This window comes from Eretmochelys imbricata, chromosome 7, assembly GCF_965152235.1.
Source record: "Eretmochelys imbricata isolate rEreImb1 chromosome 7, rEreImb1.hap1, whole genome shotgun sequence".
Lineage (NCBI taxonomy): Eukaryota > Metazoa > Chordata > Testudines > Cheloniidae > Eretmochelys > Eretmochelys imbricata.
Window position 1 is genome coordinate 95,757,907 of NC_135578.1, and position 18,430 is coordinate 95,776,336.

Here is an 18,430-nt window from a genome sequence, read left to right on the forward strand (position 1 = left end):
TCCCCACTCATGGAGTCCCAGAGCCTGGGCTCCAGCTGGACCATCTACACTGTAATTCAACAGCTCTGTAGCCCCACAGTCCAGAATCAGCTGACACAGGCCAGTGATGGGCATTTCTTTGCAATGTAGACATTCCCTATGTAACAGCCACAAAGGGCTGAAAACACAACTGGGGATCATCATAGTGCAGGGAGGTCCTGACCTCTCTCACTTTCCTCTGGCCACACCTTCTTGTCCATTTTATGTGACCAGCAGGTTTGGGGGAGTGGTGTAAAAGCCTCTACACTGGCTCTCCATCATGGAACTGTCACCCTTCAGCTTTTGGAGCCCGTCAGTTAACTTAGCTTTAGGGCCAGATTCTGCCAGTAGCACAGCACAAAGCAACTGTGTAACACTGGAAGATTTGGTCCTATATATTTTGGTAATAGAGCCATTAATTAATTAGTTTTATGTTGTGAACTTTAGGAGTATATTTATTGCTTTCTCTTAGCATGTAAAGTATGGTAGAGAATTTTAATGAGTTGACAATCTGCAATTTTAAAGGCTTTGGCTTTATTTAATCTCACTTGGTGGGGATGGACACGTAACTTCGCGAGGATTGGGAAGGGAATGTAGGACCAGATCCTATTGTCCTTAGGCAAATTTCTCATTGATTTATATGAGAGTTTTGCCTAAGTAAGGAGTGTAGAACTTTTTCCTTGGACAGGACGTTCAAATTCTGCTTTCAGTTACACAGGTGCAATTTCTATTGAAGTCAGAGAGTTCACGTGAGTGGGAACTGTACCACGTAAGAGAGAAAACTTTGGCTCATTCCAGCCTACAAATCAGTCATGTATTTATGTCAACAACAAGCAGTACAACTAAATGAAACCTGGCTAGAAACAGTTTTATTTGAAAAACTGTCATGCAACATATAGACAATTTCCTTATAGTAATGTCCAAAGAGCAGTTTCCCTGTGAAACAATGATTTTCAGCAATTTTTATTTACATTAAATATTTTATTTCTGATTTTGGGATGATGATATCTTTACTAAATACAAAATCTAAAAGTTTAATATCTGATTGGCAAGAACATAACTTTCTACCATATAAAAGTATGGCAAGAGTAATTCTATACATTTATAGCAATACAAAGTGTCATATATTGAAGCAATATGTAGAAGGTATGAAATGAGTTTTAGATGCTTGAATAGTATCAGTCATTTTCATGAAACAAACACAATATTTCCTTGGCATAGTAGTCAATATAAGTACAGGTAAAGGTTTTAACTGAAATATTAACTTGCTCACACAGGTGCAGAGCACACTTCATTTTTTTAAAAATATAGTTGCTAAATAAATACAAAATAGTTTACAATAATCTGACTGACCATAGCAAACTTCTGGTTGTATAAAAATGCATCAACTAAACCATCTGAGCTTTTCACACTGATGGAGCTTCAATCACTTTATGGACTGCTGTTTTGCTCTGGCAAGATGTAGCTTCTAAGTGGATGACAGCTTTTTGATTGAGAAAAAGCCAACAACTAAAGATAATTAAGAACAGATTAAAATAAGATAGATAATATATTTTAAAAAGATTTGTCTGGCAATTCTGCATCTGTCATTGCCATCTTTCTTCATATACTGTAGTAATGTAAGAATACTTCAAACTACAGTACTTCGTATGTTGCAAATATATTATATGAACACAATCAAAAGATAGCAACAAATTTTACTTCTTTAGCTGTGATTCAGGATTCACAGAATTGCTTCTTAATGACAAAGATTTATGCAAAAACTCCCTGATCACAGACAGAGGTGTTCTCAGTTACACCAGTAACAGAGCACAAATTTGGCCTTGCGTTGAAAATACATCACAGTGTGAAGAAATAACTGTAGTAGTTAATGGAAAGAATTCGCACACCTGTGTCTGACTGGGGAAAAAGGGAGCAGGAAGTTGGTGATCATATATTGCCATCAGATTGGGATCTTTTTCTCTTAAACATTGGACACAGACCACAACTTAACACATGCACATGCATTTTCTGTTGAATATTTACAAATTCAGCAGCAACAGGGTGTTACAATTTACAAAATACGACAAGTGTGCATCTCCCAATTTCTTAGTAGTAAGCCATTTTCTTCTGTAGCTAAAGATCTTAAGTCTTTCTAAAAAATACAGAATAAATGTCATTACAGTCAACATGACCAGGAGAACACCCCAATTACAAGAATATTTCCAGGGAATTCAACAGGATGTTTCTCCTTTTTGAAAGAGTTCTGACACCACCACTTTATCATCTGAGAAATTCATTTTACTTGTATAATTTTAGCTGGTTTTTTTTGGTAACATTAAGACCCCACCCCTCTGAAAACAATACAGAAATACTTGTCTGTATCTTGTTGATAAAGCTAATGTTTTAGATATTTTGCATAAGCCTGGGGTACCTCAATGAACTTTATAGCTATAGCAGCACATTTCATTGCCAGAGTATTTTATAAGCACAGCTCGCTGCAAAAACATTATAAATACCAACTTTTGGCATGATGCAGTTACAAACTTGATGCAAAGTTATTTTGTATTATCATGCTTTTGAACATTACAATACTAGGAAAGTAACCTCAGCACAAGGCATAATGATGTTCATGTAAACATACAAATTTTACAACTATTACTTATCACAACTGGAGACGAAGCAAGCAAACCTTAAAAATTACTCTCTTCATTAGGCCACGAAGGCAGAAGCAGGTCAACACAGTGGTAAAATGTTGATTCACATCTGAGTTTTATATGGAAATAGGCTGGCTCAAGGGCATTAAAAATACACAGTGCAGTGTTTCCCTTTTTACTTATTCTGTCTCGATGTCCAATGGGAAGATTCTCCATCACTCAAAATCAAGAGTTTAGTTTTGACATTCATAATGTAAAACTAAGACAAAAGCAAAACCCATAAAAAATGTAAGGCTAGCAGAGGATCTATATCCATAAAATCAAATACGTAGCAACAGGATACAAATGTACAGTGCTTACATAAAAAAAAAATCTACGTTTTGTCAATTATAATCTGAATTCTTTTAGGCCAAAACAGCACTCGATTCTTTACACATTACTTCTCTTCTGACATCATCTATGGACTATTCTTTCATACTAGAGACTAAGTCATCCTTTTTTCCCATTGCTTAGGTCTAAGATTTTTCATTAGCTAGCATTTTATGATTCAGTGATAAGAAATATATCCATTTAAGATAGAGCTAATGTTTTAAAACTACTTTCACTCAAGTGTTTGCTTGGGAATTGATACAGGAGCCAAAGCCATTTTCATCCAGTTTTATACTCTGGAGTTAGAATTAAACATGCAGGTAAAATGAAAACAATTATTGAAATGTTGCCTTCATTCTGCGCAATGCATCCTGAATTTTTCGGGAATGTTTTTCAGCTGGTATCTGATGGAAGTTGGCACAGTTGTCAGCCGCTAAAGCAGAAATGTCTGCATCATTAAAATGAGCTATTCTTTGTTTGAGGTAAGACTGGAGCTTGAAATCTGTAGTAAAGGTATAGGGATTTTCTTGAAATGCGTGAACCTGGCTCACAACTTTTGCAATGTTTCTTTAAAGAAAATAGAGAAAAACATTAGTCTGCTTTAGTGCTGATAATAAAACATTAAAAGGAAATTCAAAGGCACATGGCATTCATTTGTACAGTATTTGTCTCTTTAATAAGTTGTCAAAATGACCGAAGTGTTTTAAACTGCCAAAAGTGTACTGACATTCTTACGACTCACTAGACAACATAGGTGACATATGTATAATTAAAATAATTACCTAAGTTTAGTCCACTTATGAGCTCCATTTGTCATAGTAAATCCTCCAGTTTCAAGCTGTTGGACATGCATGGCCAGAACATGGGCTGATGGAATTGTAGGGAGCGTTTTGAATCTCTCTCCTTCCATCAAACACAAACTGTCACTTTTTAAAAACACCTGGTATAATTTACACAAGGAAAGCCCGTGATAAATGTCAGAGCAGGCTTCATAAAGTAGTCCTCAGTTTTATGTCTTTAACAAACATTTTTGTTTTACAGTAATTTTTTCATGTACAGTATAGAAATTAAAATAGAGATGAAGGAGATAATGCATTTGATCAACCTGGTGGCAGCTCAATTAAGGTACAGTATGGAAAAAAAGTTACTTTAATTAGAAGATAGCCCATATGGAGTTCTTAATAAAGATTTCTAATTTTCAACCAACATGTTATAGGTGGAATCACAGAATGCACCTTAGGGCTAAGCAAACTCATTTTCACAAGTATATAAAAACGTTAGTGATGAAAAGTTATGACAGTTACTGAGAGATGTTGGTTGAGATTTTTTTAAGGGCTCTAGGGGATACAGTCATATAATTCCCTGTCAAATTAATAGGAGCTGGGTACCAATCTCCTAGCTGGCTCTGAAAATCTCCACCATTGTTTTCAGTTATTCAAAACAGTGTTTTACAAAATACTAGAGTGAAAGTGTTAACATTTAACTTTTGGTATGTGTCATCTTTAAACTTGCATCAAAAGCCTAAATACTGGAGTAAGATAAGATGTCCAAGATGATTTTATTAGCACTACCAGCAGTCTGGGGTACTACTGACAACTGAGGTATTACTGAGTCCGTTGGTGGGTAAGTAGACTGGCCTTTGTTTTGGGCTAAATAGTCCCAGGTGCTATTTGGTAAGACTCTGACTTGAGCATCCCTGCCTTTGCATTTTTCTCCCTTAGAAGTCAGCTAGAGCTTGAACTTAGAGCCGCGGTGGACAACCTGCGGCCCATCAGGGCAAGCCACTGGCGGGTCGCCATACCGTTTATTTGCATGGCCGCCCGCAGCTCCCAGTGGCCGTGGTTCATCGTTCCTGGCTAAAGGGAGCTGCGGAAAGCAGCATGGGCCTGGCTGCCGCTTCCTGCAGCTCCCATTGGCTGGGAACAGCAAACCTGTGATGTTTATGTTATGGTCTAATTTTCCTTTTTATTGAAAAAAGGAAATTGAAGAAAACTGAAGTCTTTTCACAGAAAAAATCCCAACAGTTTTCCAATAGGCCAAATTTAGACAAAATTTCATTATAAAATTCTAACCAGCTCTTATTGTTAATAATTTTTACTTCTGTTACCTCTGTAGCATCAACATACCTGTGGGAGAGAGAACTGTTCTGCCCTGACTATCATCAAGAGAATTGTTAATTAAGTGCTAGTTGCACAATATTAATTTCTGGGAATTAGATGCAACCCAGAAAAAAATGCAACTTGACTTTCAGAGCCCAGGTTGGCATTTTGGTCTTGGCAGGTGGAAAAACCCAAAAGTCAACTGTAAAGTAATCGAGTTTATGTGCAAGTAATTAAACAAGGAACAATTTTTTATACAGTATAAACTGTGTTTTGGCTTCAATCCTGCAAAAAGAACCAACGAAGTGTCACATAAGTATTTCACACGAGAGACTCATACTGTACCTCAACAGCCTTGAGTTCTTCCATTATTTCAGACACTTTTGATGGTAAAATTTTCCAAGCCTTAAAAAAGTAAATAAAATGCTTTGATATCTTTTCAGATTAATCTTGGTAATGGAACACTTACTTTTGCTAGAAAAAAATGTCTACACAGGGGAAAAAACTCCAAAAGTCCTCACTTACTGGTAGCTGTCGTACTATAAGATTTTCCAGCCCTCTTAAGATTTGCATTGCGGTAGCAAAATTTCTTTGTTCATAGCAAGATTTTGCTAGAAGGAGAAATTTTGATAGTAAGTTCACCTGCAACTGGAAAAAATAAAGTTATATATTAAAATCTACTACATCACACTGGTCCATGACAAGGGCTTTTAGGCATTATGGTAATACAAATAATAACGAATAGTAATTTGCTGGAGCTAACACAAATATTATGTTTGGGAGTCATCACATGAAGCCAATTGCTATGAAGAAACTTAAGCTGGATACCATTTTATTTCCATTTGAGGACATAGTCCGAAGGCCAACTTGCAACTCTACTGCCAGTAAAACTCTTCATCCTAAAACTCTTAACTGGTTGGGAAGACATAATTAATTCTAAGGAGGCGAAAGGACAGAAACAATTGGGAACAAGTGAGTGACTAAATGAAAATCACTCATCTAAATGTGTTCAAGTGTAGTACCAATTGTATAAACCGGCATTTTAAAAGTTGGCAAAAATAAACTGACTTTGTTACATTCTGATTGGCTAAATTACAACAACTGAATAATACTATACTCAAAATTGACAGAGGATTAGAGAACTGTATGTTATGGCTGCCATATTCTGATAAAATACCCCATCTCAGGCTTTGTTTTTAAAAGTAGCAGAAGTTGCTCTCCAATTTGTAGGTTTCTGAGAAGTGCCATAGACAAACAAGTAAAACAAAAAAAACAACAGTAACAGTTATAATGTAATTCCAATTTGGGGGGTTGGTGACAAACCTCTTATACTCTCTTAAGGTTAATGAAGCTATCAAAAGTCCATGATAAAGTTATTATACTAGAGTTTTTTATTGCACAAATATTCTGACTGAACACAGAGGAATATGAGGTAATTACTCACCTGTAATTGTTGTTCTTTGAAGGTACCCATTTTTATGGATTACCACTTTGTGGTGGATTTGCAGACCTGGATGGAGCTCCCATAATTTATCATTCTAAGACACATTACACACTACCCCTACCGAGGTATCAGTGCTCATCTCTCGTCACATGAGAAGTAAAAATACTTCCATGATAGCCAATTGAAAGACAGAACAGAAATATTCTGTTCAGAAGTAAGAGGGTGAGGGGTAATTGAGACGATAGCTTCAGAAAACCAACAAGTGAGCAACTGGCTTTTCCCCGAAGATATTATCTTAACGATTCTCACTTATGGCGACTTATGCTCCAGGGAGGTCTCCAATATAAAAAGAAAAGAAATTATGCACACAGTGATGTTCACTAAATGTATGGTTACCACTTGGATTTGGATTAGACTGGTTTAATCTGTGTGGGCAGATGAAGTTCCAGGTCTACTATCATGGTCAGAAAGGAATTGACCATTAAAGCATCAAGAGCAGTCTGAGTACTTCTTGTACTGCCAGTGGTGATGCTATTTGCTTGGCAGATAAAAACTTAGGCTTTGGGAACTTGAACTCTGTTGTCACCACTAATTTTTATACAAAAGTTGTTACCAACGCCCACCACGAGTTGTTATGGGACCACTGGTTTCTGTTGACTTTATCATGATTAATTTAGAAAATGTTGTATTAATAAGTTAATGGAGAGATTTCTGATGAAGACATTCAGAATGTAAATACCAATGCAAAAAATGACTTCATGTTTAATAAAAAGAAAAGGAGTACTTGTGGCACCTTAGAGACTAACCAATTTATTTGAGCATAAGCTTTCGTGAGCTACAGCTCACTTCACTGGATCCGATGAAGTGAGCTGTAACTCACGAAAGCTTATGCTCAAATAAATTGGTTAGTCTCTAAGGTGCCACAAGTACTCCTTTTCTTTTTGCAAATACAGACTAACACGGCTGCTACTCTGAAACCTGTCTTCATGTTTAATGAACATCAAGCTTTATTTTTTTTCTTGAGGAAAGTATTAGTTCAATCAACCTTAAAAGTAGACTAGAAATGTGAGAAAATGAAATTAGAAGAAGGAAAAAAAAAGGTACATTTTGTTTTAGGATTTGTTACTTGAGCTAAAATAGCAGCAGAACTGCAGCACCCTGCCTCTCAAAGTTCTAGTTAGAAAGTCTTTCAATGATAAGAAGTCCATTTCAATAGCAGAAAGTCAAACATCTGCTGTCTCATGGTATATGAATTCTTATCTTCTATTCAAGTCTTTAACCCCACCACCAGAACAGATCCAAAACACTAAGCGGATCTGTCAACAACAATGCAATAAACAGTTGCCAACACACTGGCAGGCACGTTTCAGGCTTTTTGTGTAGGTTTGCTATATAGAAGCAGTAAACAATAGGAAATAACTAACTACTGCCTAATTTAATAACCAAATAAAAATGATAGCAAACCTTGGAAGTATGACTTGTAACAATTTCAGCAGCAACCCAGGTGCTGATATTGTCTGCATTTCTTAAAAGCTGTAAGAGGTACTTGTCTTGTATGCAATTTGGCAGAAAGAGGTTACAGACTTTAAGTGACAGTGATTCAGTGGGAACAGCTCTGTGAAACACAAACATATAGGGAATTTAGACATTACAGCTACAAAACATGAAGGAAAAGATGTTAACATTGTAATCATTTTTAAAATGAATAATATGTTGTTTAGTTACAATCTTGATTAATACATTTTCAAAGGGCATGTGCTGGGATTCTATCGTATGTTAATTTCTCTTCTCTGCGTAGACTTTATAATTCCAGAACCAACATACATTGTACACATCTGCAGATGGGATTACTTTAAAAAAAAAAAAAAATCACGTTTTGCAACTTGAGCATTTTCTTTAGTTTGACTAACAATAACAAAGCATTTCTCACATCATAAACAGCGGTCAAAGGGCCGTACTCACCAAAAAGTTAGTCCAGGTTTTATTTTGTGGAATATGAACGTGAACATAAAAAAGTGAGATATTAAAAAGAGAGAGTCCTATCTGCGCTACAACACAGTAGGAGCTAGATGGCATTTTTATTGGATTTTAAATGGTAGGGCAAAAGATCCAGCTTGTGTCCCCTTTCTTTGAGGTTCCTTGAATCGAGTCTAATTGTTGCAATTAACAATTACTAGATAGAAACTAGCTGAATCCACATAACAACTAAGATGAATGAAAACAAAAACAAGGATAATGAAGATTGTGTGTGAACTGGTGATAAGGTTAATATTTATTCTGGATTAGAGCTGGGCAAGTAATAAAAGTATGAATCACTTTTCTTTAAAAACTGCAATAAAATTTATATATATATATATAAATTATTCAATCAGTACTACAAGATGGAAAAATAATAAAATTCTGTCTATCTATATGGATATAATTACCACATAATATACTTGAAAAATATCACAATATTTTTCAAAAATGTATTTAGCAAATATTTTTTGACCTGCTCTACTCTGGATTTCAAGTCACCTTGAGAATATGGCCCAAAGAAAATTTTTTGGTCGCTGAACTTCATTTTACAAGTCATCTGAAGAAAAAAATTCAATGTAAAAAGAAAAATTCACAGTGAGGAATAACGGAAAGACACTGTAGATTCTCCATTTTCCACTTTCCATATATACACAAAGTGTAATACAAAAATCAACAATGCATCAGCAGGGAAGTGGGGATAGGAAAAGTAACCCACTTACTTTTGTATAGTGGTACATTTATCTTTGACACCAAGTGCTCTTGAATTTAGGAAGTGTACTGGATGGCATTTATGGAACATTTCCTACACAGACAAAAATTTAAATCATAGTGATTATTAGGCCTGGCAATTATTTTAGGTATCACAAGAAATACTTTTTCTTCGTCTATGTTCTCTTCCCTAAGGTTCTCAGGAGCAACCATTACCAGAACTCCTGATACTAGTGACTCCAGACATTGCAGGGACTTGGGGAGGAAACTAGCCTATTTTTCCATAGGTGTTGCGAACCTACACATGGGGGGTAGGTGAGGGAGGAAGGAAGAAGGGTGACTACACAAACATTTACACTGATTTGTTCTCACTCTCAATAGAATCCAGTCTTTTTACCTGTTGTAACAGTGTCAGTTGACAGCAAAGCTCTTGTGCACTATATTCAGTTAAGAGAGATCCTCCTTCATTTGCTTTAGCATAAGAGCCAGAGAATTCTTCTGTAGAACTGTAATAGCATGGCTTCGGTAAAGCTGACCCAACTGTGTATGGTCTTTCTTTCTGATGATGTGCAATAGGGCCATTTCCTTTGGAGAGTTTCCAGTTAAAGCTCTATACAAGAAAAAAGTAGCTTATTACAGCCGTAACTTTTGCTGCAGAACTTTCAGATGTGCAAAAGCCACAATCCTGGATCGATGTGCTGAACTCGCCCCAACCCTCAAGCGCAGGGACACCAGACTGAGAGCTGCACTGACAGTGGAGAAGCAAGTGGCAATTGCACTGTTCTGCAACTTGCAATGCTGGATTGCTACCAGTCAGTGGGAAATCATTTTGGAGTTGGACAATCCACTTTAAGAACTATTGTCATGCAAGTGTGCAGGACATAGTGGATGGATTTGAAGCAACGGGGTTCCCTATTTTGACACCAGACCACCATGCCAGAAAATAAATCAACAGAAAGGGCTACCTTTCTTTGGTTATGCAAGCATTGGTGGATCACCACGGACACTTCAACATCAGTGTTGGCTGGTCAAGGAAGGTGCATGACGCTTGCATCTTTAAGTTTATTGACTGTTCAGAAAGCTACAAGCAGGGACTTTATTTCCTGACTGGTGGATTACTATTAGTGATGTTGAAATGCCAATAGCAATTCTGGGGGACCCAACCTACCCCTTGCTCATGAAGCTGTATGCTGGCCATCTTGATGGCACCAAGGAAAGATTCAACTACTAGCTGCAGAATGACAGTTGGATGTGCTTTTGGTAAACTAAAGGGACGCTGGCCTTGCTTATTCACAAGATTGGATCTCAGTGAAAAAAAATAAATCCAAGCTGTCTGCTGTGCCCTCCATAATATCTGTGAGGCAAAGGGGGAAAAGTTGCAGCCAGGGTAGAAGAGCTGTCTGCCGAGTTCGAACAGCCAGACACAAGGGTTATTAAAGAGATCAGTGTGGAGTTATATGGCTCAAGGAGGCTTTGAAGGAACACTTTAACAGTGAGCCACAGTAATGTGTTGTGGTATACTGTGCTCTACTTGGGCTCTGTTTTGGGCCTATTAGGAATTGTGTGGTGCTTGGTATACATCTATGAATAAAGCACTTGTTAATTTTGTGATACTTGCTGTACATTTATGGTTATTACACTGATAGTCACTGATCTTATGAGTTGTATCACATTGTGCAACAACAAGTAAATGGGTGCTTCAGTACTGCTAGGCATTCTGCAGCACATGCTGGGAACTAAAAAAGATGCATTATTTTGCAAAACAACAGAATTTTATAAAGTAATGAAAACACTGCAAATCAATCAATCAAATCAATCTGTGCAAGTTAAAAGCAGATCCATACATTTATTAAGTTTTTAATGTAACAGAACTTAAGCAGCAGAAAGAACATTCATATTCATTTTAGCTATACATAGAGCAAACTTGGCTGCCACAGGTCAATGTATGTGAAGCTTTGGTTGTCGTTAATGTCCCCTGACGTGGAGCGGTAGGGGTAGGGATCCAGCCCCTGATGCCTCATGGAACGTTGAGAGGGGCTGTAGGGAGGTGCTCTAATGGAGTTAGCCATGGACTACAAAGGGAGGTGAGCCTGTGATTGTTGAACCTGCAGCACCCGTTTGCTGCTGGAGAAGCACCATTACGTTCTGGTGCATCTCCCACTCCTTTTCCTGCTAGGACTTTCTCCTGTCCGCTCTTTCCTTCTTCATACAGTCTGTAATATTCACCCTCCAGGCCCTCTGCTCATTGTCTGATGCAGCCCTGGCTTGCAGGATCTTGCTGAACATATCACGCAGAGTCCCCTTCTTTCGCCTAGTTACCTGGCTCAGGCATTCTGCGGGTGCGGAAAGGGTACCCCTCAAAGCTGCAATAGCAGCAGCTACAGATAAAACACACGCTGTCAGTATAGTAGCAACAGAAAGCCAAAGTGAAGATACAGAACTCCTTTCCCTTGTTCCCCATAAGTTTTAAACAAGACTTGCTTATTGACACTTCTGCTTGGGAGTGCTTGTGCACAATGCCACTCAACTCCAGCCATGGTGAGTAATGGCCCTCCAGGAGTGAGGGAAATTAGGAGGAATTGCTTGGTTGCATGAAACAATGAGTTGCATTAGTAAAGGGCACTGGCATGGAATGCTGGCACCATTTTCCACAGATAGTGCTGATTTTAGCTGAGATATCACTCCTGTGGGTGACAAAAACATAGAGAGCACAGCTGCTGTGTGCTGGAAACTGCCTGGGCCCATATGCCACTAGCCTGCTTACTGCAGCGGTGCCTGATGAAGTTATTGCTGACTGGCGTGGGAAGGTGTCCTATCACGGAGGAAGAAATAAGGCTACCATCCATGGGCGGTGGGAATAAGAGACTTGGGGAGGCTAAACCTCCCCAGATAGGGCAAGAAATGCCAGATGCTGTGCACCTCCCTTTGGAGGCCCGCTGGCCTGCTGCCTTTGCAGTGCCACTGGCGGAAGTTCCTGAGAAGTGAGGGGGCCACCAGGGCCCAAACTGTGGTCCCAGTTGTGCTCTGCCCTGAGGCCACGCCCTCACTCAGCCTCTTCTCCCTGGGCCCCACCCCTGCTCAGCCTCTTCCCGCCCTTGGTCACCCTCTTCCCCTGAGGTCTCCCACCCACTGCTAGCTCCTCCCTGTATCCTTCCTCCGTTGTTTGCCCTTAAGGCAGAAGGGGGAAGAAAGGAGTAAGTGATGGAGGGGGGCACCTTGGGGAAGGGCAGAGAGGAGCTGGCGAGGCCTTGGGGGAAGAGGCTAAGTGGGGGTGGGGCCTCGGGGCAGAGCAGGGCCACAGTCCGGGCACTGGTGGCCCCTCCCATTTCTAGGGAGCTTCCGGCATTCGTGCCAACCATCCCTAGAAACCTTCAGGAGAGTATTACAGAGTGTGTCTATGAAAATGTTTTATTGAGATCTCTCAGGAAGATTCCAGGGACATTCCTTTAAACTGCTCTGGATAGCTCCCTCCACCTAACTGTACAGCAGATAACTCTACCTCTTGCTGTTGTGTCGCTACCTCTTCTAGTATGAGTAAATTCATGAAAAACCGATAGCTGTGTCCTGCTAAAGTGGTGGCACAATCAGTACATCACTGTAATAGGAAATACATTTACTCACTTACCCAAGGTTCCTTCCCCTGCATTGAGTTCACTCGTGCTAGACTGCCGGGGCTGACTGGACTGTGATGGAGTCTCAAACAGGTCCTGGCTTGCAGTAAAGCTGGACCGCCCAATCACAAGTCCTTCAACCCCCTTGTCCTCACTATTCACAGCAAGGATTGGAGGTATCTACAGTGGCATGCGGGATGGTGGTGGGGACTCCGCCAAGCGTGGTATCTAGTTCTTTGTAAAAGCAGTAGGTTTGCAGTTTAGAACCAGATTGGTGGCCTCCCTGGCCTTCTGATATGCCTGCTGAAGTTCCTTCACTTTCATGCAGCACTGTTGCTGATCTGTGTCATACCCCTTCTTCTGCATCCCCTGTGCAATCTGCTCACAGATGTCCACATTTCCATGGCTGGTCTAAAGCTGTGCCTCCAGATCCTCTTGTCCCCGCAGTCCCAGGAGATCCAGTATCTCCTGTCTACTCCAGGCTGGAGCATAGCTGGCATGGTCGTCTTGGCAGCTGCACACAAAAATGGAGAGCTGCTAGGTGTGCTTGCCAAGCTGGGCAATCAGGAAAAGGCATTTCAAAAATTTGTACCATGGCTCGTTGTCACTCTGGGAGACAGCGTTACCGCATTGCTGTAAGAGGCTGCTTACATCGGTGAGAGACAAATTTAAGTGTAGGCGCATGCACAACTAGGTCAACACAAGATAGCTCACATTGACCAAGCTTTGTAGCGTAGGCCAGGCCTGAGTTATATAGGAGCCCTTCTTTGAGCCCAAAAGCTTTTGTAATTGGTCGTCAAGATTAGTCCCATAAAAGATATACTAAATTGGTTTCTTCGTATTGCTTTGGTTGGCTAATATAACATGTCCAGCTAATCAGGCTTATGTACAAAGCTGCTAGAATTCAATGAAGCTGTATTTTTAAAAAAATATCAGAGTATTATTTAAACTAGCTCATTCTTAAGGTCAATTTCATTAAAATGTCTTAGTGCTCTCAACAGTTCAATAGTTTATATTTATCTTTCTTACTAGTTTCCCTGGATTGGGCAATTCATTGCAAGCCTTACCCAGAAAATAAAATCTAAAGAGGAATGCTGCTGCATCATTCTAAGACTTACAGTTGTTTAATATAAAATTCCTAGTGTATCCAATACAGCTATTGCTAGACATAATAAAGCACATAATTTTGTCCATAAAAGTTTCACACTGAATTACTGCTATGAAATGTTCATGCTATTTGTTCACTAAAATATCTTTGCTACCCTACCACTTCAGTGCCTGAGGATATAAAAATTAGACATTCCAAGAAATGCATCACATGATTGACCAACTTATACAGAGCTACAGTTGCCAGTGATAAGTTAATATGATGTAATTTTAAAATTAGCTGTAATTTGTATTATATAATCATTCTTGTCTCTTCAGACGATAGAATTATTCTCGTGAACTTAATTCACTGAAGGAGAAACTGAATGAATTTAAGGCCCCAGATTTAGGCTACCATAACACTGTAAGAACTGGTGAAGAAGAATACATTCCCTAGACTTCAATTTTTTTATAATAATCTCTGTCCCTTGCCCCATGCTGTCCAGGCTGACAAACTATTGAGTGGAGAGAAAACCCAATTTATGTTAGGCTTGCTCTAACATTTAACAACCAGTAATGTAAACAGACCTAATTTGTTAGTGCGCATGTACACAGCTTTGATGACGTACGTATAAAGACAAGAAAACTAAACCAATAAATGGAGCCATTTTATTTATTTCTAGGTAGCCATAAAAATATAGAGAGACATAGTTTTTATTATTTTATAAAATACAGATGGAGGTTTATTTTGTTCTATGATGGATTCAGCTTCTGCCTTGCTCTTGGGAACTCTCATTTCTTCCTCTCCCACACAGTTGGTGGCACCACTAGGACTTAGTCTTTCACCTCCTCCTTTTCTCCCTCTATACATTCTCACAGGTTGAGTTCTCTTCTCTACACGGTTAACTTACAAATTATGCCTGCACGCAGACTTCTCACTAACTAGTTGTGAATTTCTGCCTCTGACATGTCCACCTCAGAATGGTCCAAATCAGGCCTTGTGTCACAGGGTGCATCTCCAATGACCTTCAGGGAGCTGTACTCACTTACAGTTTTGGACATTTAGACCTACTGTATGTCCTCTATGTTCAAAATGCACTGCATGGTTAAACCTTCTCTATGTCACTGTCAGCACTATCTTTCTTGTTCCCGAGTTCCCATCCTTGCCCTCATTCTAGACTCCTGCTTCCTCCCCCCCGACCTTTGTGTTTCATGCATACTTTTCCTTTTCCTCCCTTCGGTATCTTGAGTTATTGTCACTTCTTCATGAACTTCATTACTGTGATATTAGTTCAGCCTCTAGTTACGTAATGACTTGATTACTATAACTGCCTGCTCTGTAGCCTTGTACATTTCCATTTCTTTTCCTCCTCAGAGTACATCAAAAAAATCCACTTCTTTTCCTGCTACTTTATTCAAGTCTCCCTTCCTCTGTTCTTCATGCCCCATCTTTGCTATAGACTATCTAGAGTCATTTCCATAGAGCTCTGTTGATTTAACCCCCATTAAATTCTATAGGATTTTTGCATAGAGGTAATAACATTCTGTAAGCTTATTGGGAGAGGGATCCTGCCATTCATCTAGCACATTTGATTTGTGAAGCACTTTGGACTCTTTCTTGTGAGGATGCTTTTTTCAAGCAAAGTCTATTGGATTCTCAGGACTCTGAAGTTACTTTGTACCAGCTGATGTCTTCTAATTCTGGTTTATGAGAGTTAGTAGAGTAAGAGGAAGGTGCAGTAAAGTTTTGAAATTCCGTAGACAAAAAGCACTTTTTCTCCTGTTCATTTTAAACTTTTTTTAACATAGGTGTGACGTTCCCTTGGTGTTACCTGGACCGGTGATCTGCTAGGTCACGCCAATCCTCGACTCTGGGAGCCAACCTTACCCAGCTCTGCTGTGAGAACCCCCCACTCCCGGGGGCTGTTCACGCACAGCCTCTAGCATGTAAGCTGCTCCCAGTTACGTGAGTGAGCACTTTTGGCCAGCCGCTGCTTGAATTGTGCAACCGAATGACACTAGCCAATATCTCTAGTCCCAGACACAACCCTAGGAACCTCCGTTTTGCAGTATCCAGTTATGCCCACTGGATGTTGCAAGCTTATATGAGTTCATCAATTTAACAAAAAAATTGATATGTACCAGGATTGTTATCCCAAGGGGAGTCTCTGACATGCTTCAAGTAGAATAAACAAACAAATTTATTAACTACAAAAGACAGATTTTAAGTGATTATAAGTCAAAGTAAAAGAAGTCAGATTTGGTGAAATGAAATAAAAGCAAAACACATTCTAAACTGATCTTAACGCTTTCAGTGCCCTTACAAACTTAGATACTTCTCACCACAGGTTGGCTGCCTGCCCTTCAGCCAGGCTCTCCCCTTTGATCGGTGCTTCAGTCGCCTGGTGGTGATGTCTGTAGATGGAGGTGGAAGAGAGAGCAAGCATGGCAAACATCTCTCCCTTTTATCATGTTCTTTCTTCCCTCTTAGCTCTGCCCTGCCGCCCCTTCAGAGTCAGGTGAGCATTACCTCATAGTAAGCCCAAACTGACCAAGGGAAGGGGGAGGGGGGTGACTCACTTGAGAGTTCAACAGATACTTTATTGCTGCCTAGGCCAGTGTCCTTTGTTCCCGTGAGGCTGGGCTGGGTTTGTCCCATACATGCCCTGATGAGGCGTGAAGTGCCCCTCTGGTCCTGGAGAGTTTTGCCTGGGCTTGTTTTAAGCCAGGAGAACACATATTCAGCCTCATAACTATATACATGAGTTTACAACCTATAACATTACTTTAACAACAATGCTCAGTGCATCATGAGCCTTCCGAACACACCCAACATGACAAACTTTGCATTGGATTGCACACAATCATATCATTAGGATGAACATGGGGATGCAGGGTGTTCCCACGAGGTACTGAGTGTCACTATAGGTTATTTACAATAGTAGCAAATTTCTTAGGGAAAAATATTTTTTCAGCAATTATGAGACAAAAAATGAAACAGAAGTAAACATTTTACAGCCTCTAAAATTAGTATGACTACAGCAAATCATTACTGAATCAGAAAATCACTTAAGCACATGCTAAGCTTTAAGTCAATGGGGCTTACGCACATATATAAGAACTCTGCTGAATTGGGACCTAAAGTGTTAAATTCAATATTCCTTTATTTTTGCAAGAGAAATATACAAGACAGCTTTCTATATAAAGTAAGCTAAAGAAACTACATGCCTTTTGGGAGACATCTTCAGAGAGCTTTTTGCACAACGAGTGTAAAGATTTTGTATCATCCTCTTCCTCCTCCTTCCACTCATCCCAGTTATAGCACTGGAAAACACTGCCACGTTTCCCGCCAGTAGCATTTTCAAGCACTGCCAGCAAACATTCACCAAAGCCGTTTAATGGAGCAATCTAAATGGAAAGTAGGTTTTAGTAGGCAATTTATGGATTTTTCATCAAAAGATTAATAATGAAGTAAAGAGCATTTATATTTATAAGAAAATTCACATATTTTATTACAGCCATACAACAAAAAAGTGTCAGTAGGCATAATTTTTTCACACTAATTTTACTCAGCAAGACCAGGGTCCTAATAATGGCATTTGCTTATATACCATAACCACATTTGATCTAATTGACATTTTACTTAAAGATTTCATCAAAATAACAACACATTATAACAATAAGTTACCTTGGAAGAAATAAAGTCTTGTAGCATGCACAAAAGATCAGATCTTATTGCAAAGTCTACACTATAACAGTCTTCAATCCAAGCCTGCAGAATGTAGAAACTCCGGTTGTATATTTTGCTAAGCAGAGAGGTGGGATCCTCATTTGCACTAGTAATATGAGAAAGGTAGTGAGTGCACTGAAATTGTCATTTTAGTCTAATCTTAACAAGAGGTTGAGAGAGAAGTGCAAGTATTTGCTGCCAGGTGTATTACTTAAAACAAACAAAAAACCAAAGTCTCCCTTTCTCTGACATCTACACCTCTAGAGGAACAAAAGTTTCATTTATAAAAATGTCCCAATACCCAGCTACTTACTGGGGTAAAACTCCCACTGAAGTCACAGTTCAGTGTGAAGTAGGAAGAGAGCATATTGTCCAGTACAGAACTTACTCTATTTTCACTGTGTTCCACTCTTACGCTTGGTCTACACCTAACACTTACGTCGTCTTACCTACCTCACTCAAAGCTGTGAAAAATGTTGTGCCCTGTGCAATGTAGTTAGGTTGAACTAACCCCCACTGCAGACGCAACTTGGTTAATGGAAGATTTTTTCCATCAACTTAGCTACCATCTCTGGAAGGGGTGGATTTACTATAGTGATGGGAAAACCCCTTCTGTCGATGCAGAAACTGTGTACACTACAGAAGCATAGTTGCTGTGCCTCTGCAGCGCTTGTAGTGCAGACATTCCTTTACTCACAAGAAAATCTTTT

General features: G+C 39.3%; 1 protein-coding gene across 1 annotated transcript in view; it reads right to left on the reverse strand.

The window, feature by feature from the left end:
• Positions 1-3,358: 3,358 nt before the first annotated feature.
• The window catches only part of KNDC1 (kinase non-catalytic C-lobe domain containing 1), a 130,247-nt gene continuing 115,175 nt past the window's right edge, over positions 3,359-18,430 (reverse strand). Inside the window, exons 22-30 of the mRNA XM_077822240.1 lie at positions 17,679-17,826; positions 17,219-17,398; positions 9,691-9,903; positions 9,305-9,387; positions 8,031-8,181; positions 5,648-5,770; positions 5,468-5,527; positions 3,806-3,963; positions 3,359-3,590 (exon numbers count right to left, since the gene is read on the reverse strand). Of these exons, the coding sequence (XP_077678366.1) occupies positions 3,359-3,590; positions 3,806-3,963; positions 5,468-5,527; positions 5,648-5,770; positions 8,031-8,181; positions 9,305-9,387; positions 9,691-9,903; positions 17,219-17,398; positions 17,679-17,826 (1,348 nt within the window). The remainder of the gene's footprint in view (positions 3,591-3,805; positions 3,964-5,467; positions 5,528-5,647; positions 5,771-8,030; positions 8,182-9,304; positions 9,388-9,690; positions 9,904-17,218; positions 17,399-17,678; positions 17,827-18,430) is intronic.